Source organism: Trichomycterus rosablanca, chromosome 19 (assembly GCF_030014385.1).
Source record: "Trichomycterus rosablanca isolate fTriRos1 chromosome 19, fTriRos1.hap1, whole genome shotgun sequence".
NCBI lineage: Eukaryota > Metazoa > Chordata > Actinopteri > Siluriformes > Trichomycteridae > Trichomycterus > Trichomycterus rosablanca.
Window position 1 is genome coordinate 6,728,633 of NC_086006.1, and position 25,641 is coordinate 6,754,273.

At 41.4% G+C, this 25,641-nt stretch overlaps 1 protein-coding gene across 3 annotated transcripts in view; it reads right to left on the minus strand.

Moving 5' to 3' along the window:
- The window catches only part of agrn (agrin), a 302,297-nt gene that overhangs the window by 180,560 nt on the left and 96,096 nt on the right, over positions 1 to 25,641 (minus strand). For 2 of the 3 annotated variants that reach the window (XM_063015798.1, XM_063015797.1), the window contains one exon: positions 10,224 to 10,262. In XM_063015798.1, the coding sequence (XP_062871868.1) occupies positions 10,224 to 10,262 (39 nt within the window). Of the gene's footprint in view, positions 1 to 10,223; positions 10,263 to 16,665; positions 17,776 to 25,641 lie in introns of those variants that run through there. The other variant, XM_063015799.1, reaches the window with a different exon arrangement.

The window sequence follows — 25,641 nt, forward strand, 5'->3', positions numbered from 1 at the left end:
CTCTCTGTCATTCAGACAGGAAACATAAATTTGGCGAGGTGAGTCTGAATTTCTTCCCAAATCTTCACCTTTCCAGCAGCCTGTCTCTTCTTTCTCTGACACATGCAATCACTTTCATTATGCAAATGGCCTAGATACAGAGTTCTCTGGAGTCGCGGGCTAACGTCTGCATACAAAATAGGCTCTATTTGTTCTTTTTTTCAATTAGGGAATCCAAGGTGTATCATTAAACTCAAAAGAACAGCAGGAAAAATATTCACACGCCCATTCAGTTCCACCAGCCGTCATCACACAGCACCCAATGAGACATGTTTACGACATCTACGCTCTCAGGGCTTCAAGCTGAGAAACTTCCAGCGGAGGGGAGGCGATCCATCAGCGTGCAATGAGCCTGGCTGGTTCAGATACCCATGCACACACCCGTGAAACATTTGACCCAGGTTCTCATCCTTCTCAGCACGGTGGGTGCTAAAACAGTAGGTGTCAACAGAAAGAGCTGGCTTATGGGCTCAACGGGCAGCCGGAGAATCTTGTCATTATCGTGTGCAGCAGTGCATTACCTACATGTCAAACAAGGCATTAAGGCAAGTTAGGGCAACAATACAAATTAGATAAGGGTGAGCGAGGCTCCTGCAGGGTGTCCGTGAGCAGATACATGCACAGATCCACAAAGCGAGATCACAGCCGGGCAACGCCAAATCTTTATTCCTCCACTGCCTGGCTCCCAGCAGGCTGTAAAGTAATAGAGAGTAGGAATCGTACAACTCCGGCGAAAACGTCGCACCTTGTCTGTTCGACTTAGGATGCGGAATAGAAAGGGTGAGCGAGAGAGATGCAGGGTTTGAGGGGTTTAAGAGAAAGATTTATCGCTTCTTTCTTTCTCCTCACCAGCCCACTCCATCATCCCAGCGCTGTCCGAGCAAGTTTTTTTTTTTTTTTCTCGTTTTTTTTTAACTATCGTACTGCTAAGAATTTAAATAGAACTACAAATCAGTTCCAGCTCACTGTAACACACAAGATCAATAAACTCCAGAAGATTACAGTATTAAGAAGACATTGCTAATAGCAGGATGATTTTTTTATGGCTGAAAGAAGTACACTTACACTGATCAGCCATAACATTAAAACCACCTCCTTATTTCTACACTTACTGTCCATTGTATCAGCTCCACTTACCATATAGGAGCACTTTGAAGTTCTACAATTACTGACTGTAGTCCATCTGTTTCTCTACATACTTTTTTAGCCTGCTTTCACCCTGTTCTTCAATGATCAGGACCGCCATAGGACCACTACAGAGTAGGTATTATTTAGGTGGTGGATCATTCTCAGCACTGCAGTGACGCTGACATGGTGGTGGTGTGTTAGTGTGTGTTGTGCTGGTATGAGTGGATCAGACACAGCAGCGCTGCTGGAGTTTTTAAATACCGTGTCCACTCATTGTTCACTCTATTAGACACTCCTACCTAGTTGGTCCACCTTGTAGACGTAACGTCAGAAACTTTTGCTGCTGTTTTAGTTGGTCATCTTCTAGACCTTTATCAGTGGTCACAGGACGGTGCTCACGGGGCGCTGTTGGCTGGATGCTTTTGGTTGGTGAACTATTCTTAGTCCAGCAGTGACAGTGAGGTGTTTAAAAACTCCAGCAGCGCTTCTGTGTCTTATCCACTCATACCAGAACAACACACACTAACACACCACCACCATGTCAGTGTCACTGCAGTGCTGAGAATGATCCCCCACCCAAATAATACCTGCTCTGTAGTGGTCCTGGGAGAGTCCTGACCATTGAAGAACCGCATGAAAGGGGGCTAACAAAGCATGCAGAGAAACAGATGGACTACAGTCAGTAATTGTAGAACTACAAAGTGCTTCTATATGGCAAGTGGAGCTGATAAAATGGACAGTGAGTGTAGAAACAAAGAGGTGGTTTTAATGTCATGGCTGATCGGTGTATACCTCAATGAAGACAATTGTGTTTAAATTGTTTTGGCCATTTTTGATTGGGATGGGATGATGTGGTTAGGTGGACTGATGAACACATCCAATCAACTCAACTCTTGTTGCCTTTATGCTAATAGTCCTATGCACTAACATTTGAAATTATATACAATTAGATTCCACTCATAGATTTCAAGACTATATTTATATTTAGGCTATTTTATAATATTTATACAAAGTTTGGCTTGCATTACCTCTGATTAGCCCACCTGCTTAGAATGCCACACCCTCTGTTTACAATGGCAGCAGTGCAATTTAATAAATGAGCTGAACGTAATTAATTCTAATAACAGCCAGTGGATTCCAGCAACCTACAAAGTCTAAAATGATTGTTTTAGATGTAAAAGTACCACATTATTTAGTTCTACTGAATGGGTTTCAATGAGCAGTATAATTGTTTGCATCATTTCCTATGGGATACAACACATTGCAATCTTATGCAATCTTATTTACCTTTACCTTCTGTACGGAGACTTCATGTAATGCTATAAAGCAGCCCACTTCAGCTAAACGCTTTGTGCTGTACAATGTTACTACGTTATTCTCCTCGGTTATGCACCGTGATTATACACTTCACTGCAATGTGTAAATCTACACCATTTATTACGCAGCAATTAGACCAGTGGCGATTTCTCTAAGACTGCAAGGGAAGCTCAGCTTCCCCTGAAATGTCAAAAATTAAATGGTCAAATATGTACAGTTGTGTTAACATTTCATTGACCACAAATGCGTTAGAACATGTTCATCTCGAAGACGAGTTCGTTCAGAATCAGCTACTTATCACAAATCGACTGACTCCATTTTGTTAACTTCTCATACTTTCCCGTAGCGTCAATTCATTTGCCCGTAGAAGCTGAGTGTCTATTCACTTCAATGGGACTGCATGGAACGTTTTTTTTAATTGCTTCGAAACTCGCCGGTCATTGGATAAATGCCACGATTTTGTCCCGCCCCCGGATGCTGAGCGTCTCTGGAGGTGAATGGAGCTGTGGGCGGGTTCGTAAGGCTAAATCCTGTTTTGATTGACAGCTATTTTGAGATCTACACCGTCACTTAATCACTGGGAGCTTCAGTCCCATCGCGGATTTTACGAGTGAAGTCGAAAGACAAACTGCAACCCATTTCTTCGATAGGATCACAGGCCATTTTCTTGAAAAGGAACGGAGGGCAGAATTTATGTATAAATAAATTGACAAATTTTATGATGTAAGCCGACAATGAGCCTCCCCTCTTTGAAAGACCAGCAGCCGCCACTGAATTAGACATATAATTTAGTACAGTAGTGTGCAATTTGGGACACAGCCTACTTCAACTGCTGGCATTTCTTCTGCTTATATGTTTAGAAGGCATCAATTTTTGGTTTATGCCCCGCCCTAAAAATGATTACATTTCAAAAATACACCTTTAAAAGTCTTCACAACATTCTACAGATGTTGAATCAACTTTTTCCAGATGTTGAATCTCACTAGAGAACAGAACACGACTATGTTAAATAAGTAATATAATGTAGTTGTTTATCATTGTTTTTATTTATTATCATTATTCTATTTTATTAAAAAACTCATTTAGAAAACTGCTTTGTTTACACAGTGGACTGGAATATTAAGCAAAGAAATAAAAACCGATTAAGAAAGATTATGATTACAGAATGAAATGATGTCTATGAAATAAATAATCAGATCCATTATTCACCACAGCTAGGAAACATGAGCTGCAGTGTAATCAATACCTCAGCAATCAGTCTAAAAAACATCAAATTAATTAACCTCATTATCAAGATTAAGCAAGAATAAACACAAATATCTGATTTTAAGCAATTAGACATATGAACTTTCACTCCCCCAGAGTCAGACAGATTACCCCGGATCACGCTGGACGACTCTTGAACCCCACAACTGCGTGTCAGACTTATACACTGTGCAGTACAGTTCATCAGCCTCCTTCCGCCCCCAAAAACAGCGTTCAACATTTCGTCATCTTGTAGAACGACTAACTGCCACGCATCGTAATTACAGTAATTAAATTCAGAACAACATCCCAGAGGCCTTTCTTCCACCCTTATTCGCCTGCTTTCCATCACAGAGTACATCTGAACTGCTTTGATTTAGGAGGCAGCCAGGGGTCTGTTATAACTTCAAAAAAATCTTCATTGGTTCAAAAGTGTAGAACACTTTTGGACACTGAGATTTTGAAGCAAAGGTTTGAATACCAATATGATTACTGTCCCTCTTTTAGCATATTTGGAAATGAACTGGCTTAGTGGTAAACATGTGGTGGTGCTTTCTGTTTAACCCTAAAAAAAGATACTAATTAGAATCATCCTATCTTTTAACCTCTTCTGTTGGATCTTCCCAAAATTCTCTAAAAGATTCTTCATGAGGGAGACTTAGACATTCCCAATCCAATTGAAAGATATAATTACTTTATGTAATTACACCTTCTGGGTCTGCCCTGTGGTTTTCATCCAGTGGTACATACCTGGAACAGCTCCAGCAGGGCATTCCCACAGCATCAGAGATTCAACTCTACAGCCCTCACAAATTGGCCCAATGTTTGTCTGATCACAGAAAGTAAGACCAGGCACCTTGCAGAGGGACCTCAGTTTTGCCACCTGAGCCCTAAGCCCTACTTATTTTTCCATTGGTCAAACACAAGACCTCAAGGTACCGTTAACTCCTCTACTTTGGGCATGTAGATCCATCAGAGTAAGATCCATAATGAGGAGCTATTTGATGTTTAGTGGTAGAAATAACAGGCTGGCTAACAAGAGTACAACAAACTTCACCAGAAGAAGAAGTTTCTTTACCCTTGACCTAGATGAAGCATTTTTCCAATATTCGAAAATACGCCTCTTTATTTGACAAGCTTTCTGAAGCAGGTCTAATTGGTGTACGCCTGCTGACAAAATGTTGCCCTCATCAACGCTTCAAAGCCCTTAGACGTGCTCAAGGTAGACCTATGCCATCTAGAAACGCACCACATTCCACATCACAAAAAAAAAAAAAAACACACACGAGCAAGATCTCTTGGCTCCTTTGTGTTAAATCAATGATATGAAAAGATTTAATTAAGATAAGAGAGTGGTAGTAATTAATTCAGCTCTTTTCCGAGTGCATCGCAGCATCAAGAGAGAGAAAAATAAAGCCACAGAAGCTCTGCTGAGTTTTTTTAAAGTGAGAAAAGTTTGGCAGGTCTTCTGAACAGTCCTCCATTAAGAGCTTTTCACCACCCAGCTTGCACAAAGCTCCGCTAGTACTAGATCAAATCGCTTTCCAATTTAAACATCCATTATGGTAGCTGGTACACTGTAGCACCTTGAGGGGGACGTTCGCTGTGAGAAACGCCAAATAAAAGGCTGATTTCTATGAGAACACACTCATTATGGCGAGTAGAGATATGTGGCAGGCAGCGGGTACTAGAAGGACAGCTTCACTTACCAAGTCGATTTCAGTCTTTCTGGTTCTTCTCATTTTCTCGCAGTGTGGCCTAATTTAAAACCAGGAGTGACAATTCAGGGTGACCTTTTGCCACAGGCTGCGTAACAACTCCATCATTTGGATCTACTTAACTTAAATGTATTAAATTCGGGCACAATGGAAAGAGATTTAAAGGCTGTTTGCCCAGTTTGTAAATAACAACATCCTGATAGTTTGGTAATGTGTATACATTATCTCTGCCTTTAATGCATATAGCCGCTAGCTCATTTCTGAGACAATTTTATAATAAAATACACTTAGGAGTAACAAGATGTTTTTCTAGACTTAACAGACTAGCTGACGTTTATTGCACCAAACTTCTACGGTCAGCTATTCTACCCTGAAAGAAGCATCCCAGCATAGGTACTGGTCAGAATCATGACCTAGGGTGTCTGTCTGGTTCCTCTCAACGTTTCTTCCTGTACATTTAAAGGAGTGTTTTCTTTCCACTGTTGCCCTCAGCTTGCTTAACAGGGTATTCTGTAAAGACAAAAAAAATTGACTTGACTAGGGTCACTTAAGCAGCATTCTGACACGCTAACCCACCACTGCCACCACTAAGTCCTTGACGCTACATCATTGACTCCTACTGCCTGGTCGAGGTTCTGGCACAAGTGGCGCAAGAAATACTGAGAGAATCTGAGAATTTGTCGCTGACCATTGAAAGAGGTGGCCAGCGGATTTAAACGTGTCAGAGGAGGCATATGCTAACCTGTGGCCCTCCTTGACAATACAAAAAAGCTCAGAGGTGCTAATTCTCGTCCCTGCTGCTTTATGTTTAGCAACTGTTTGTAATGTTCATGAATCTGAGATCAAGTTGCAGTCAAGAAAATCCACTATAAAGGGCTGGAGGTTACAACACTGTTATCTAGAGATGTTGTTTTCTTGGCTTCTTCTAAAGCCAACTAAACTAAACTGCTGTGGTTTGCTTGAGTGTAATGCATAGCACAGACCGCAATCATCAGGAAGAAAATTATGCATTAAAACAAAACAAAAAGAAAAGAAAACATACCCTTGAAATGCACAAGAACAACTTTGATAAGAAACAGCTCACAGGTGGACAGCATATGGCCAACAGCCAAAAACAGAACACATTCAACCTGACAGGTGGTGGCTTCAGGCGTTCAAACAAGCCAATGTTTATAATGGCCTTGTATTGTAGAAAAAAACCCAGCTAGGTCCAGCCAATCATTCTTTATGGCTGCTTTACAATCTGCAAACGAGGCGCATGTGACAACAGTATGTTCAGCCGAACATAGCCAATCACACCTCAGCCCAAAATAGATCCTCGATTTGGTCCAAGTCCTCGTCTTGGCTCGTTCAGAGCAAGAATTGGATTAGTGTGGCAAGCTAATTAGGATCGAACATTTGTTTTATCTTTAATACGGTTTTTTCAAAAGCCAGCATACTAACACAAAACAAAGATAATTAACAGGGCTTTGTGCTGCCAGGTCTTTTCATGGACGACCTTTATCGAGTCACTGAAACTTCCAGAATCTGGCAGCTCTCAGTCTGCAGCCCTCGCTTTAGCTACTGTCGCTATCTCAGATTGCTGTAATGTCAGCATTCGGCATTCATAATCGTCCCACTCTTCCAGTCACACAAGGACACTAATTAGAGCTTGTTTTGGTACTTTGTAGTTTTAGCTGGTGATTAAATACCTTTTAGTGAACATGAATTGGCAGCTGTACCTACCCCAAACACCCTGCTGTATTAGAAGAGGGAGTCTAAATACCAGTACTGGACTCAACTAGTACTTGCAGTTGTAACTACCCCAAACGCCCCGCCTTGATTATGTGGGAGAGTCCAAATACCAGTGCTAGACTCAACTAGTAATTGCAATTGTAACTACCCCGAACACCGTACTTTGTTATGTAGGAGAGTCCAAATACCAGTAATGGACTACCACAAACACCCTGCTTTATTAAAGGAGGGAGTCCAAATACCAATTTATTATGTGGGATAGTCTAAATACCAGTGTTCTTTTAAAAATACTGACCTGGTTGCTCAGATTTCTTTTCTTTTGAAACCAAAATTTCAACAGTACCATTGCTCTGGTTTTGTGTAATCTTTCTGGGATTACCACTGTGTCCTTGAAAACGAGGGCACGTTCATTGGATCGGTCTTCTCATTTTCTTGACAGCTTTGCTTCTGGGCAGGCTCGCAACAAATTAATATGATATTTAATGATAGGAGATAGAATCGAGGCTATCACTAATTGGCTAACTGATCTCCTTCAGTGAATAATGGTCTCTGGAAGGCAGTGGGTCAAGGGTAGAGAGAGAGGAAGACAGCGAAAGAGAGAAAGTTCACGTGTCACATAAAGCACAAGAGCCGTTCACAACTATTGGAAATGTAATTAAGGGCTTGCTGCAGCTTTTAAATGGTCGACTAGAGCAAAAACAAACTGGGCCTCCTGGACAGTGAAAATATATTTCCATACATTGAAACTGAGCATCGTGATCAATAGCACACAGTTTGAAAAGCATCAGGGGAGAAATAAGCCAGTCTGACTTGTTCATTTTCTTTTCAGGCACTTGCCTGGGTTTAATGCCGCCAAGGCGATAGAAGCTTTTTGTCATGTAGGATGTAACCAATACGACTAAAAAATTAATAATCTATTAAAAACAAGTTTATATTCTCCTGCCTTTGTAGTGCACCAGCCAGACCCATAAATCTGGCGTCTCCAGGCACTTTAAAGCCTGTTTATGCCTTTATCCAAACAGCCTTTCTAGTTTTGATTACGGCATAGGTGCGTTTAGATCAGTGTCCAAAATTACTGTCTGCCTCCACAGTCTTTGACCTATTAAGGTGTGTCAACAGTGTTGGCACATTGGTCATGCTTGGCCATACCCATGCTCTGCCAAGTAATTTTTACAAAGACCCTAAAAATATGTCCCAGTTGACCACTACTGGTACTTGCTATGTAGTATGAGGTTTGGGATACAGCCTCATTTTTTGTAAAGCCATCAGCTCTTCTTTATACCAGTCCATGCCAGAAATCTACACAGAGTTGTAACATGCATTGAAAAACATGCTATACTTCAACTATTCCTCCATCACTCAGCCTGCACCTCATTTCTCGAACAATAGGAGTCCCTTAATTGCCGTGGCAAATCCAGTTACATGTTCCTAATTAGAGGCAATTTTATTTAAAGTCATTCTTATTAAACTGTCTCTAGTAGAGTCAGTGTTTACATACAAATCCCCCCCTGATTTCCCCCCCTTTATCTCCCAATCTAGTCATTTCCAATTCCCAACTGTGAATGCCTTGATGCTTATACAACCCCCAACCTGATTGGACAGCTGGATCACCACACTCCCCCTCCGACACGTGTCCAATCTGTGGTCGCTTCTTATCACCTGTCAGTGTTGGGTTTCTGCACAGCTGTATCACATATGCCAAAGCTTAATATGACCCCCTTCCACAGTTGCGCAGGTCCCCAGACCAGTCTCAGAGATTGTGTATCACAGTGGCAGCGGGATAAGACCCAGTCTGACCCCTCCCCTACCTCAAACATGGGCAGTTGTATTTGTGTGGATGCTTAAGCAAGGTCATTGGCTCTGCTGAGATTTGAACTCACAAGAGTGTGTTAGGCTGCTGCCCCAACCGAGTACCATATTAAACCTGTATAAGAATTGTATGAATCTTTCTTAACAATGTTGTGCTAGCATTAACAATGTTTAACAGAATGTTCATTTGATGGCTAAACACCTCATATTGCCCTGATAAACAATAGATGCTGCATTCATTTTAGGTTTAAGTTCATTTCTGGCAGCTTTCCAATACACTCCTGTTAAAAATACCTCAGGCTTAATGGTGCTGATCAGAGGCTAGGTTATAGAAAACTTTAAACTAAAGATAATTACCCATCGCTAATGTCTGGTCACCTAGCTGCTGCATATAGATACATTTTAAGCACTAGCCTTTTTTCCTAACAGAGCAGAACATCCTACCAAGCAGATAATGATAAAATTAAAGCAATTTCAGAGCAATTCTTGTTCCGTTCCCAGCAGAGAACATTATTTTCCTGCCTGGTCTGAGCTTGATTCATTATTAGAATTTATCTTGAGTTTATTTGAGTTCAAGCTTTTAATCTTTGGCTCTTCCTGACAGCAATAACAAAGCCACTAACTTCTGATCTCGCTGGCCGATCAACACAGCTAGCAGTGAACGATTTGAATCAATCCTTATTTTATCTGGTGCACATAAATATTCATCAACAGAAACCAGCTGTTTCTTTATTTACAGTGTTTTCCTGAGAGTCGCCATTTGCCAGTAATTTGTTGCCATTTAATTAATGACTTTCTGTGCAAGGCAGCAACAACAATACTTCACCAAGTATTGAGATTTATATCGGAGAAAACGGGCAAGAGTGAGCCAGCAATTACGACTGTAGCCTCGTCCCTGGCCTACATATGGCGGCAAGCTGGGTAATGAAGAGAACAGCTATTGCCCAAAGCAGACGGCTAGCCCGAGACTAATCCAGCCAAGACAAATCAAATTGTCAATGGATCCCACATCAAAGCACAGACGGCTCTTCTTTTTAATCCATTTTATTCCTGCCAGCATCCTGACATTCCTCAATTCATTTCCAATTCCTGCTCAAATTAAGGACGAGGGTGAAAAGCCGGGGTAAGGGTGCCCACATCAAAATGAGCACTGGGGCTAAGGCTGAGATCATTATCGGGCGATATAAACTGCTCTGGTCAACGTGAAATGGAAAGAAACCTTTGGAGACTTACCATCAATAGGCTGGGCATGCGTGAGAGTGCTTGGTTTGTCTGCAAAAGATAAAGAGAAAAGAGAGAGATAAGTACATTAGTTAAGTGAAAGATACCAGCAAATCCCAAAAGACTGGCAAAGTCATTCTGAATTGTGGGGAGGACACTAACTGCACTAACAGATAATGAATGTCAAAAAGACAAAAGTGGCAGAGAACTCTGAAAAGTGAAGCTGATAAGCTGCCAGCTATGTCTGCACAAAATCTCAGGTGATTATGCGAGTGCTGGAGTGTGTGGAGTGTGTTAGTGTGTTTCTACTGGATTTAGAAAGAGATAAAAATGTATTTCACTCAAGAAATGTGTGCACTCAAGGGCTTAAGAAATACACAGAATATGGTCAAAAAACGTGGACACGCCTCTTAATTATGAGTTCAGGTGTTTCAACCACACTTACTGTGACCGGCACAGAGCTCTGACCTCAACATTATTTAAAACCTTTGGATAAAATTAATTGTCAACAATGAGCATGACTTTACTGTGCACCATTAGTAGGGACAGTGGTAGCGTTGTATGTAGAGCGTTGAACTTTCAAATGAAAGGTTGAAAATTCGAATCCCAGCTCTGCCATCCTTGAGCAAGACCCTTAACCCTCTCTGCTCCAGGGGCGCCGAACAATGGCTGACCCTGCGCTCTGACCCCAGCTTCCAAACAAGCTGGGATATGCGAAGTAAGAATTTTGTTCTATATATACCTGTATATGTATATATGAAAAATAAAGCCATTCTTCTTTTTCTTCATTCTTAGCACCAAAGACACTCCAAAACCCAAAAGAATGGGGATATAAAGTCATGAAGGAAGAAGTAATTTTATATAAATCCTCTTGATATATAAATGGAATGTCCAACAAGCTCATACGCAGGTGTCCGTGGCACTTTCGGCCATATAGTGTATATCACAATCGCAAAGAATTCTCTGTTATTAGTATACCATGTTAATAATGTATTTTAGAATGTTGCTGTTTTGCATTTTTGTGCAAGTTTATGATTGTTACCATATATAAAAGGCAATTCTTAACAAAGTTTTAAGATATGAAACCAGCCAAAAGAGGGAAATGGTGTTTCCTTCACCAAGTTCATTAGTAACACACTTTTATACAATATGACAGTATTTAACAAATGTTTTGGTGTGTTAATCTAGTGTCCTCAATTAAAATATACGAAAATCAATTTCATTTTTTATTTTTAGTTAACTGAATGTTCCTCACAGCATTAATAAAGACAACAACAGTAATTGTGTTGGGCTGTCAGCGTTTAAAAATACACCTCGTTGTTTTTATTTAGTCTAGCAGCACTTAGTTTAGCGTAAACATTCAAACAGAAGAACTGATTTAAAAATGTGATTACATGTTTGAATTCTGGAACTCCTGATATAAGAAATGATACCATTTTTATCTGTTCCAAGAGCACAGAACTGAAGGAATGAAAGGCAAAAGAGATGAACTGATGAAAGGACAAAATAATTGAAGAAATTGAATTAAAATGACAAGAAATAACTATTTTTAGCTAACTGAATGTTCCTCACATCATTAATAATTACAACAGCAGTGATTGTTCTGGGCTGTCAGCGTTTAAAAATATATCTCATTCGTTTTTATCTAGTTTACCAGCACTTAATTTAGTGTAAATATTGACAGACTAACTGTTTTGTGCTTCTGGTAACGGTTACATTTAGACAGAAGTACTGACTAGGGCTGGCTCGAAACTACTTTTTTATGTCCGATACTGATACTGCAAATTGAGTATCTGCCGATACCAATACCAATCCAATACCATCATTTCTCCGCTTAAACAACTAAGCAGTAATAATACATGTCTCAATGCACCATGGTTAAATTAGCTATCTAAATAACAATGCTCAGACTGTGAAACAGATATTCTAAAGGAATAAACACAGAACCTACAACATCACACTTATACAAAACTGCTGTTTTTATTTTCACTTTTACACACAGAACATTTAGCAGCATTTTTGGCTTCATTTATGTTCGAGCTGTTGTTCACGTGACACATCTCGTGGATGTCAATCAAACGCGATGGACCGATTAGAATTGACGCAAAGTTGAGATTGTTCTCTCACGTTTTTAGATTATTAAACCCTGCTTGATTTTGAAGAGGACATCTGTGGCTAAACGGGAAACAGTGTAGTTTGTTTTATTTTATAACACTAATGGATTAATTGTTGAGGATGCGGGAGATCTCCAAGCTGGGACAAGATGTGTTACGGCAATTGCAGAGTGAGCTGGCAATAAACGGCACTCTGTTGGAACGTATCTTTGTGTGTTATTTGCTTTACACACAAACAATGGCCTTATTTACATTAAGTGTTATTTACATTAAGTGTTATTTACATTAAGCAACAGTATCGGATCGGATTACACGTTTTCTTTCCTTCCGATATCCGATCCAGTGATTTGGGCCAATTTCAGGCCAATAGCCCTAGTACTGATAAAAAATTGAGGTTTGAATTGAGGTCTCCCAATATAAGAAATTATACAATTTTTTTAATACCATTTATACCAGTTTTGAGAGCACAGAACTCGAGGAATTAAAGAGAAAAGAGACGAACTGATGAAAGGACAAAATAATAAGTAGTAATAAGGCTTTGGCAAAGGAAGAAATTAAAGTGATTTAAAATAGGGGGAAATTTTGAACTCGTTAATATAATGCCAACTTTAGTGAAACACATTTACACTAAAAGATTTTCTGAAAGAAAAAAGAGCACGGGCTTGATAACAGACTGTAAATTCCCAAAACGTCCTGCCTTAGCTCGGGCATAACAATGTCATTTTAAAAAAGGCTAGAAACTGTAGATCTCACTTTCCAACAACACATCAAATACATATTTTCAGTCTAAATGAAGTCCTATGCCTTACTGAGACACCGCAAGTAACTCACGCCAAAAAGAGATAAATACATTTTTCTTTAAATGACAAAAAAAATAAAACAGATCAGAGCCCCTGTACTATTTCTGCTTTGCTTAGAAGCGGGATGCCAAGATATAGTTTAATTTTAGTCTCACTTCAAATAGCTTGTCAATTGCTAAGCATGAGGGAGGGCATGAAGCCAGAGACGGAGAGGAGAGCTAAAACAAGAAGAAAAAAAATGAGAGGAGGAGAAAAAGAGAGGACTAGGGTGGTGGAGGGGACTGATTTACTATTCATCACCGCATGAATAATGGAGTGTCATTTACAAATTTTCTTCCTCCGGTTCCCGAAACGGGAAGGAAAACCAGCATAAGTAATAGTGTTTTCTCTCACAGTGACTCTTCTACAGGTTCACACAAACACCCCCACACACCCACACACACACAAATCCATACTCTTACGAACCAAGAGACGTAAACAAGCCACGCCGACTAAAAATATACATCTTACAATACAATATACAGCATAAAATTAATTATATACTCTTAAAAATTAAAACAGGCCGCTCGAGTCATGCTGCCATCTAATCCACAAGCAGTGGAAGGATATGGATCCATATGGACCCTCCATAGCCGATGTAGTGATACGTCACTGGCTTTATTTGTCTTAGGACATTTGTGCCCCTTCTCAGCCGACAAGGGTGTCTTGCAACAGGTGTGGTTGCCAGAGCTTACAAGAAAATTCAGCACAGATTTTTTTTTTATTCATGTAGGCTAAAATACTATAAATTGTTCTTTACTGCAATTCTATTAAACAACCACGTTGAGTTACCTAAAGAATATTTCAATAAATTGTCCTTCATAGTTTTTCTTTGGTGTTAAAAAATAATGAATCAACTCACACCAAAAGAATCATTTTATAGTAGGAAAATAATCATTAGATATTTGATTCAAAAAAAGGTTGTTTATGGAACCAAATGTGGCTCATCTATTGCAAATCTTTCCGAAAACTTTAATTTTCTTTTGTTATTTCTTGTTTTCACATAATTCTTTTTCTTTGCCTACACTTGCTCTCCAAACGCATGCCAGTAGATGAATTAGCCATTCTAAAACTCCCTCAAGTATTTTAACTAAGAATTAACAGGATGAGTAAAGTTCTTGTGCACTGGGATGAAGTAGCACCCTATCCATGGCGATTTCTGCCCTATTGTTTCCGGATATGTTCCAGACCCGTCACGATTCTGATCAGGACAAAGCAGTCACTGAAGAGGAATGAATAGACTAAAAGAAACGTCGATCACATGCATGAGTGTGTGTGTGTGTGTGTGTGTGGTCCTAGTCAGATTTCCAGTATGATTGCAGACAGATAGATTTGCCAGTGGCACTAAACGGTTTCCAGTTCTGCACTTCCTCGCTGTATCTAAATGAAAATGGAAATGACTTTAGGTCTGTGTTGCACTCCAACAAGCTTTGAATTGCTATGCTGTTGCTCTCCACATTAACGCTCTGCTTTCACTTCATCATCCTTTACTTTGACCTCCAGGTTTAGAAGTGTCAATGGAACGGTCCGACTGAGAGTTTGTACTTAAATCTAATAAAATCTGTCGGGACCAGACTGGGTCGGTCACACAATGTGGCTTATAAATGAACTTCACGTTTGAGCACCTTTGCTGGGACAGGGGAGAGGGGAGAGGGTTTTGTACCATAAATTGACAGAAGTCTACAATTTTTATTCTATTTTGGATTTTGCCTTTTCTCCCTATCTATTTCTGCCCAAATCCTCAGGTGCAACCTCCTCCGCTGCTGCAGACCTCTGTGCAGTTGCAGACCACTTTTCACCTCACAAATGTCACGCACTACTATCCGTGAATCATCCCCCACTTCATGCAGCAAAGGTCGTAATGACAGCAGCAATGAGGAACCTGTTTGACCTTTTTCCTCCCTTGGGCACAGCCATTTGTGCCTGTGTGGGCTTGTGGCCGGTTGATAGCACAGCTAGGATTCAAAGCTCGAGACCTCTGCTGAGATGGGCTCATTAGGTCGCTGCTTGACCAACGGATCTAGCCAATGGATTGTGAGCATGTGGCTGACCAGCTTGATTAAGGATTCCCTTTTATTTATTCCAGTTGTCCAGACACACATTTAAAAAAAATTCTAGGTGGCACTAGCCCACTGCTACTGAGCCAGACAGAGTCATGTCGAGGAAGGGAAGGCTAAAATGAACACCACCGTGATGCCACTCCTACAGCCACTCCAGAGTTCAATGTACTGACTGTGTTAACAACCTTTACAATAAAATTACTGTCCATGGTCATCGCACATGTGCTGCACATGTGGACAGACATCTTCATAAGACACAGGACTGGAAACAAACACATAATCTAGACAAAAGTGTGTGGACACCTGACCATGAGCTTGTTGGACACCCCTCTCCAAAACCAAGACTTTCCAATATATTGTAGACAGTGTCTATGGAAATTTGTGCACAGTTACTCAAAAAAAGAATCTGTGAGGTCAGACACTGATGTTGGATGAGAGGGTCTGGTTCACAATGTTCCAATTCATCCCAAAGCTGTTCAGTGGGGTTAAGTACAGTGCTTTGTACAGACCATTGAAGTTATTTTATATCAAACTTGTCAAGCCATTTGTGCACTGGGAAACAGTCACACTGGAACAGTTGCTACAAAGTTGGAAGCACAATATATATTAATATTATATTATTATATACCTGTTAGGTGTATAATAAAAACAACTGAACTTACAAATAGGAAGATGTATACACACACTGGGTCATAGAGTGCCTGTTAGATTTGGTTCAGCCCAGTGGAGAATGAACGGGACTTTGTGCCAAAAATTAAACAACTTGGAGGTGATTCAAAGTGCCTTAACTAGACAGGGACATCTAGAGAATGAATGTTGTCTAGACTGTGTATTAATAATCTGTGTTGGCACCATAAGACTGTTGCCAATAATGAATACAAATGTCTATAAAGCTTTCAGTCATTATACGACATCAGAAGAGAGGTGACACCTGTGTAAACAAAAAAATTGCTGTCGCTGACACCTTCCTACAGAGGGGTACTAGCAGACACTTGGGGATGCCAGCAGACACCGCCTCAGGCAACTCATTCATTCAATTCACTACAGCGAGCGCTGACACTAATGCCAGGGCTTCTGCCACCAAAGGCATTTAATCTGCCCACTTTATCCCGTTGTGTAGAGTAAATGCCACGGCTTCATGTCTGAATGCCACCGGGCCCCCCGTTTAGGCAATGTCTGAGGCACTTTAGAAGATGAGGTCGGTTTATCTGGGTCAGGCGGTACATCCTACTTAGAGCATTAGGGATTGCTTTTCGAATGCCATCGATCCTTATTGATCCACACATTTATCAAGATAGAGCTCCCTTTGAACGGGCATTATTTTGATAAAACCTCCATCCCACAAACACACACCTACACTCAAACACAAATACAATTTATTTATCTGTGGGCTACAGGAAGTTTAGCAAGCTGAAAAAAATAATCTCAAGGGGTGACCTACAGTTATTGAGGAAGAGAAGCACGGCGAAGCCCAGCGTAGATGTGGCCAAAAGTATGAGACAGATGTTGCAAGGTATCATGAAGTAGCGCACCACGAGCGAGACTTTGTGTTGGTACATGCGGTCCCGCTCCGGCCGCGGCGTCGAGTAGTGACAGCTGGTCATGCTCCAGTCCACACTTCCCCCTGAGTACGCCACGCTGAGAATGTAAAGGACACCTCAGGGGCAGAAAATCAAAAAGGCAGATTCCGGTCCTGGAGGAACACTGATCCTGTAAGGTTGGTACAAATTGACGGAATATGTCGTCTACAGAAATATAAATCAAATAAAGTAGAATCCGAGCGACGCATGGTTTAATAATCCAGAAGAGGGAAAGTCTTGGCCAGTACTTCCTTGAACATGTCAAGTCTTTCCATATGCTTTAAAATCCAGTGATAAGTGTGGTAATACGGCAGGACTGTGTGGGTCTATTCACAAAGCGTCATTAATTAAAATAAAAAAAGGAAACGCTTGGTGAATAAGTAAACAAAAACTTCAGAAGCAAACAAATATGATGTCAGCGGCGCATATTCCTTTTACCCGCTCATTCCATTACATTCTTAAATGTCATGCCACCTGCCTGTGATGATTGGCAGAGTACCGAAGCCAGGACGAGCTTGTGTGGCACGTGTCGCATCTGGCTGGCGCTACTCGAGCCGGGCACACATGCACGGAGTCAAGACACCCACCCACGCTCAATATAAAACACTCTCAACCACAGAGTGGGAGCACAGCTGGTCCGGCAACCAGAGCCCCGGTCAGGAAAGAAAGAAAGAAAGACAGCAGACCGGACAAGCTTCACAATCTCTGTGGACAACTGAAAGCCATCAAGAATTAAGATCCAAGTGTGGCTTCATTAAAAAAAATTTGTTTTTAATTCCTGAGTGGAAGACACTCCAAGAAAACACTCTTCCACGGTTGGTATGTCGTCTCCCGTCCCTCGTTTTCAAGTTTTCTTTTACATGCCAGGCTCCAATCAAACTGATCCTCAAAAGGAGCGCTCATCTCCAGTCAGAGCATCCATTCTGACAGGCACTGTTCACATCAGAGATTCCCTAGCAGCAGGTAGTAGGTATATCAGCACACTCCATTGAGACAAGAAGATCTCCCGAGAGCAAAACACCCAAGAACCGTCCGCCTACCGAGCGCAGACTTTAGTAACGCTAACAGGACACTTGTACTGAGAGGACTTGCCGGACCAGCCTACGGCAAGCGTGCGCGTACACCGGTTATTCCGAATCGTTCCGGCAGCAGCGCTCAGCACTCTCTCCCTGCCTCGACTGGAGAAGACAGCGAGTGGGGGAGCGCACAAACCTCTAACAAAGACAGAGGGGAGGGGGAGAGAAAAAGGGAGGGGAAAAAATGAGTGAAAATAAAAGCTGGGAATGTATAGGAGTGTTTTGGTAGAGGAGTTAAAGAGAAAAGAACAGTCGAGGCAAACAAACGTCGAGCCCTTTCAGCGTCCGAATGATTTAAAGACCGCGATGACTTTCCGCTGCCAAGTTGGTGATGTAAACCGGGAGTAAATGAATAATCAGAGTCGTCCACTCAGTCCACTCAGAGCTCTGTGGCGTTTCTCTAAAAATCATTTTACTATGGAGATAAAAGATGATTTATTAGATTTGAAAACATAGTGTCACCACTATACATGGCTGTTTGAGTCATACTGTAAAAAAATCAAGAAAAAAAAATGAGAGATGAATATTCATCGTCACTCGCAGCTGATCATTGAAAATTCAGCCCTAATCCATGAAATTATTTCATCAGCTCACTGCTGTAAATGCATATTTTATGAGATGTAAAACGAGGTCAACAAAAAAAAACGTAGCAAAGCCACAATTTTAACACCCGCCCACCAAGGCACGCATGGCACACGTTCATCTGAGTCAATATTCCAGTTCACTCTGTCAAATATTGATGCCCGCCGTTCCTCCCCCACGTTCACCAATGCGGTCAGACTTACACAATCTCCCGAGGTCCTGCTCGGCTTCCCCCCGAGGTCATTTATCTCTCAGGACATTGCCTTTTCATTGACGCCAGATTCCATCTGGGACAGGGCTTCCGCTGTACCTACCACACGACGTGAGGTCGACCGTGTCTCCAGCAACAGGCCTGTGAGTTCACACACCAGCTGGAGCTTTCGGAAAACAGCCCGGGCCATTCGTCTCTATTTAAGCTGGCACGCAAACGACCAAACGTAATGTGAAGACAAATGGCCGTGTCGTGACACTCTGAGAAAACAACAATCCAGAAGAGGGAGCCACTTCAGCCTACTTTATTTAGGACACATATCAGACTCTAATTTAACTTCAAAGCTCTCCGTAATGCATCTTTAATGTGCGAGCTATCTCGGAAGGTTAACATCTCTCTCAGCGTAAGCTCAGCTGGCAACTTCCATTAGAGCCCCGGAGAGGAGCCCTCCCGCTTCCTACACCAGCATTACGGGCAGCCTCGCGATCTCTACACTTTCACGCTGACAATTCACACTCCTCGCCGTATTCTTGGCGTGATTCCTGTCTCTGTTTCCGAGGTGACAGCTCGTAGGCGAGACGTATCAGTCCATGTTGTCCAGATTAAAACTGAAGGGGGGTAAATGATGGCTGTTCAAATGTGTTACAAACAGAAGGGTGGTCTGCACTCAGTTTCTTTAATTTGGCACACTAGCTAAACAACCTTGGCAAATCGGGCTTTGGGTTTGTCGATGCACTCTCCCAATCGACATTCACCAAACTTGAATAATTGGAACACTACCGGCACCCTCTGGATAAACTGATGATTTCTCACCTTGGTCCTAATACCACACTTTAGTTTGGTAAAACAGTTCGAATCAAAATAAGAGATCTTGCTGATTTGCTAAAGCAGTATAGCCCATTTTAATCTCTTGGTTAGATATTTTGTTATTTATAGGATCACTTACAGCACAGCTGTTTAAATAAATAAATAAATAATTGGCCATAAATCCAGTAATAGATTTAGTAAATAAAAGATTTGGTTGGCCCGTGTAGTCCGATGCAACAGACGAACTTCTGTAGCTCAAATTACTGAAGAAGTTAAGGCTGGTTCTGATAAAATGGTATCAGAATAATAATGCATCTCAGTTTGTTGCGTATGGGGCTGCATAGCCGCAGACCAGTCAGGGTGCCCATGCTGACCCCTGTCCACCGCTGAAAGCACCAACAATGTGCACATGAGCATCGGAGCTGGTCAGGGCTGTTTTGGCAGCAAAAGGGGGACCAAGACAATATTAGGAAGGTAATCATAATGTTACTGAAGTTTGTTGCTGATCAAGGGCTCCTTTTTTGAACAGCAGTTTCTAAGCTCATATTATATATAATATAGACAAAGGACCAGAGCTTGGGGGTTCTTGGTCATAGAAACTTGTGGTGATCAGGGATTTTGGGTTGCTGTTGTTCTGCCCCTCTTGTCCGATCCCTTAGGTCTGATGACGGTGGGGAGGTGGGCGCTGATGTCCTGTGCAAACCTTCATGACCTTGTTACCTGCTCACTCTACCTTTTAGTTATGCTGTAATAATTAGGGGTGCCGGAGTCTAAAGCTACTCTCTGTAAAACTGATATTTTACTTAATTCACATTTTACATTTTTAACTACATTTTCTGTTGTTTTACCCCGAGGTGGTTCTGAGGGAAACCTGTCTACCCACCCGAGGTTAAGGAATGAAGTCGAGTCTGCCGTGCCAACAATGCTGCTCCTGCCAGATGTGACGGAAACCTGGCGTGTTTGCACCAAGAATGTCAAGAACTCACTACAGACTTTATCACAGACTGGACTGAATAATAACTCCAATTATTTTTGCTAGTTATAACTTTTAGTTCATTTTAATTTGTGTGTGTACGATATTGTGTAAATCCTATTTATTCAAATTATTCTCCAGGCCACCCAAGAAGGATGTGGGTCCCTGCTGAGTCTGGTTCCTCTCAAGGTTTCTTCTTGTAATTTTAAGGGAGTTTTTCCTTGCCACTGACGCCCTCGGCTTGCTCAACAGGGGTTTTTGTTTTTGTATCTGTTGGTCCTGGATTCTGTAAAGTTGCTTTGAGACAATGTCTATTATAAAAAGCGCTATATAAATAAACTTGACTTGAGCAATATACAGCTCACTTGACTGTGGACAGTTTCACCTTTGATTTTATGGCTTGAAATCCAAAGACTTCTAACATACAAACATGTTTCTTATAAGTGTCTGTCAACTTCTGACTGAAATTATGAATTAAAGCTTAAACAAACTTGACAAGCTTGACTCGAAAAGCTTTTGTCTGCTTCATTGTCAACTCAACAACTTCTTAGTTGATTGAAATTTGGTGGTGACACTTTGATATAGTGAAAGTTTGCTGTGCTAACAATCAAACTTGGCACTGAACTTGAGCACAGCAGACTCTACGGCAGCCGGCGCTTGTTTTAATGAGCCTATATATTTACTTAGACTTCGTGTCAGCTGTCAGAAAGGGCTGATGGAGGTTTCATGTAGTTATGTACATCACCCTTAAATATACTGTTACAGTGAGCACTGTGTATCCATCTTGTTGTAGAATATAACTCGACAGCACTATTAATATTTCATGACTGACAGAATAAAAGAGATCTTGATGAGAAAAACAGACTTCTGTTCTATAATACATGACGTTTTATTATTCCAGTTGGACAGCACCAGTGTCCTCTCACAGAACTGGATCTTTTAAACCGACCCCACCTACAGTGAAAGCTTTAAAAAAAACAAAAAAAGTCCCTTGTGGTGCCTTCTCATCTTCAACGTCTACAAAGACGTCGCAGGAGCTTCGGTTCCATAAGGCTCTACATCACAACAGGCCTGATTGTCTTCCTCTCGCGCAGCCCGTGATGAAATAAATGAGGCCATTTTGATTACGAGCAGATTTCCCAACTACTCAAGTCATTACGCCAGCCTCACCGAGGCTGACAAATCCGACAGAGGAAAGACAGGAAGCCTGGGACGATAGAACGAAGAAGGGAGGGGAGCGGCATATTCTCCGCAAGAATTAGCTAAGCGTACATCCAGCCAGACTTCGCTACAGCTGGAAGCTTCTTACTCCACTGCTCTGTCACGCAGCTCGCGAAGTACCGCAAAATGAGATCGCTGGAAAAAGACGGGGATTTTTCTTCCCTCTTTCTGCTGGAATGCTGCTATCACTTAAACACAAGGATGACATTAATGTAACAACACAGATGCTGTTTGGAAGTCATGCTTGTTGGAGCATCCTTGATAAATTCCGATGCAAGATATCGCATCAAGAAAACCAGTACACTCGCTAAGCGTCCGACATCGACGTCCGTCATTTGTGTAGCGGACTGAATAAGTTATCTTTTTTCTTTCCTCAGATTGACGTACGTGTGGGTGTTGGAGAGCTTTTTTCCTCTTCACGTTCACACCAGCTTCTGGCAACTCAGTTGGCTGGGTTGGCTAATCAACAGTACATCTAGAAAACTGGCATGGAAAGTAGAGTTTGTGGAGGTCCAAAATATTTTCACATGAATTGAAGAGTTGGAGCTGTTTGTTGTTTGTCACCCACATTAATTAGTATTTCACTTTTTTTTTTTTTTTTTTTTTTTGGATGAAGGGGGATTGTGAACAAAGTATAGGCTGCGACTTCTGTACAGTCCATTGGGTTTTGATGCCCAGTCAACTAAACTCCTAAAACTTTTTAATGAATGATTGCTAATTGCTAATTTTGCTTCTCTCAGTAAATAAATACCGTGGTACCTTGTAACTCAACGTCCCCTAAGCTCAAAATCTTTGAAACTTAACGCCCTTTGTCAAGAAATTTGTACCCTTAAACTCAACGTTTCCCTTAAACTCAACGTGTTCGTGCATACGGCATGCTGCCCACGTGTCGGAGGGGGCATGGGGTAGCTTTGTTCTCCTCAATCAGAGCAGGGATCGGCATTGGTGGAGAGGAAGCATGACACAATCGGGCAATTGGACACGCTTAAAAAGGGAGAAAAAGGGGAGAAAATGCATAAATAAAATAAAATTAAAAAAAAAACTCAACATGTTCATTTTTTTTATTTTAAATGCATTTATTTAATTTCAAATTAACAATAAACAGTCGCTTTGTTTACCGCTTGACTCAAGCGGTGCGGTAATACGTTGTCAAAGTGTGCCTATGAGACAGAACTGCATTTGTGTGGAATACCAGTCAGATTCACTCTGAAAGCATCCATATGTATCTGTGTTTAGCTGGATTTTCCTCACTGTTTCATTTTTAAACTTGTGTTAAAGCTCGAGGTTCTGAGAAATTGTAATTATCAGCTTTTTATTTTAGTGTTTTTTTTATATTATATTTGTGTTATTTTCAGTGTATCAGTGTCAAAAACAACCCCATTATTTTAAGCCTAAAATATATGTAAGTCCACAGGACCAGGAGCATTAACACGTTTTCCATACATTCTTATGGGAAAAAATACCTTGAAACTCAACGCCTTTTAAACTCAACGCCACTCCCAGAACCGAACTGACGTTGAGATTCAAGGTCCCACTGTAATACATAAAAAATAAGCTGCATTAAGACACAAAATTAGGCATAGTAGATACTAACTAATTAAGACAGAATATATCCTAAGACTTCCAAAATCATCTACAAAGTGACCGTGTGGCTGCAGGTCTTTAAGCTACGTTTAAGCTACATTTGCTACAAATGATTAGCTTTCTGAAAACCAAGACGAAACTAACTAACCATGTCAAAAAGCCATTGTACTCGTCTGAATGAGCGCCTGCTGCCTTATTGACTCTCTTTGGATTAGGTTTGCGACCTCTGGTCTTTGACCTATTGGCAATAAATCTGCCGCACGGTAATGAATTAGCATTGATAGCTGATTTATCATGTAGCAGCTACAGCTAGTAGTTAGCTATTGTATGTAAAATGTGTGTGGTTGAAAAAGGTCTTGAAACTGGAAACTGAGCTTCGTTTATAATTAGGGAACACCACTGTGCCAAGGATTCCAAATGTCAGACTTCCAGTTGTGCCACTCCAACCCGCCTGATTAGGTATGTTCATATCTGACCATAAAAACAGAAGTCTGCCCAACCAAACCTGAAATATACACTGATCAGCCATAACATTAAAACCACCTTCTTGTTTCTACACTCACTGTCCATTTTATCAGCTCCACTTACCATATAGAAGCACTTTGTAGTTCTACAATTACTGACTGTAGTCCATCTGTTTCTCTACATACTTTTTTAGCCTGCTTTCACCCTGTTCTTCAATAGTCAGGTCCCCCACAGGACCCCCACAGAGCATGTATTACTTAGGTGGTGGATGATGCAGTGACAATGACATGGTGGTGGTGTGTTAGTGTGTGTTGTGCTGGTATGAGTGGATCAGACACAGCAGCGCTGCTGGAGTTTTTAAATACTGTGTCCACTCACTGTCCACTCTATAAGACACGCCTACCTAGTTGGTCCACCTTGTAGATGTAAAGTCAGAGACAATCGCTCATCTATTGCTGCTTCTAGACCTTCATCAGCGGTCACAGGACGCTGCCTACGGGGCAATGTCAGCTGGTTATATTTTTGGTTGGTGGACTATTCTCAATTCAGCAGTGAAACTCCATCAGCGCTGCTTTGTCTTATCCACTCATACCAGCACAACACATACTAACACTCCACCACCATGTCAGTGTCACTGCAGGGCTGAGAATGATCCACCACCCAAATAATACCTACTCGGTGGTGGTCCTGGTAAAGTCCTGACCATTGAAGGACAGCATGAAAGGAGGCTAACAAAGCATGCAGAGAAACAGATGGACTACACTCAGTAATTGTAGAACTACAAAGTGCTTCTATATGGTAAGTGGAGCTGATAAAATGTACAGTGAGTGTAGAAACAAGGAGGTGGTTTAAATGTTATGGCTGATCGGTGTATGTTTATTATACCACTAAATTACACTGATCCCTGTACCGTGCTCTTATATAATTATATACATGTCATGCTTGCTTTAGTGGATTTTGCTTTTTTAATCCATGACACCAACCTACAAGGATGGATTCATGCTAGGCAATTGACTCATCTTGGATAAATCCATTAGAGGGAGCATCAATTCCAAAAACAACATTTAAACCTCAGCATCTCGGTTTAAAAAAAGAAACTGTTTCATTATCACATCATTTAAAGCTTCATCCTTATCCACTTCAGGACTGTCAGAGCAGATTACCCTTGATGCCACTGCTATCTACACCGGTGCCGTCTGGTTCAGATATCCAGCTAATGAAAGTCTGCTCCACCTCTGTGTATAACCTTGACAATTTACACACCTCTGTGTACAACCCTGATGAGGTAGGATCCACTTCTCACCCTTAACCATGTTAGCTGACATGCAGTCGGCATCATTGCATTTACAACACACCACATATCGATTTTAGTTGAAGATAGTCATCGCCGCTCAATAAAGTGCTCTGAGACAGAAGGAAATCACAACCAGGGCCTCTTTGTCCATTTAATCCGATCTTGATTTCATCCTTCATCCACTGCGTTCTCCGACATGCCCTTCAGGTGAACACCTGCCGCCATGCAGAGTGAGTGGAGAGGAGGAAGGTCTGCAGCTGGATGGTCGGCCCTGGAACCTGCAGCGCCCTGGAAACACCTGTTCTGCACACGGAAGGGTGCAAAGCGGAGAGGTTGCCCCCGGGCTATTAGACAGGCTGTAAGAGCCAGGCGGTGGGTATTAATGAAGAGCGAACCAGCAAGTCTCATTCATTAGAATACTGGTTTCCCTCTCCAGCCCTCCCTCTTTCCTTCTTTAACAACAGTAATGATTGCTGTGTTTAACACTCTTCACACGCCAGCGCCCCTGCTGTTTATTTGTTCGTTATTCTTATTCTATTAAAGACTGCTTTCCCTAATAGCCCTCAAGAAGTGGGCTGATCGGGGGGAGCGGGTGCAGCGGCTTTTTTTTGTCCACTGTAAACC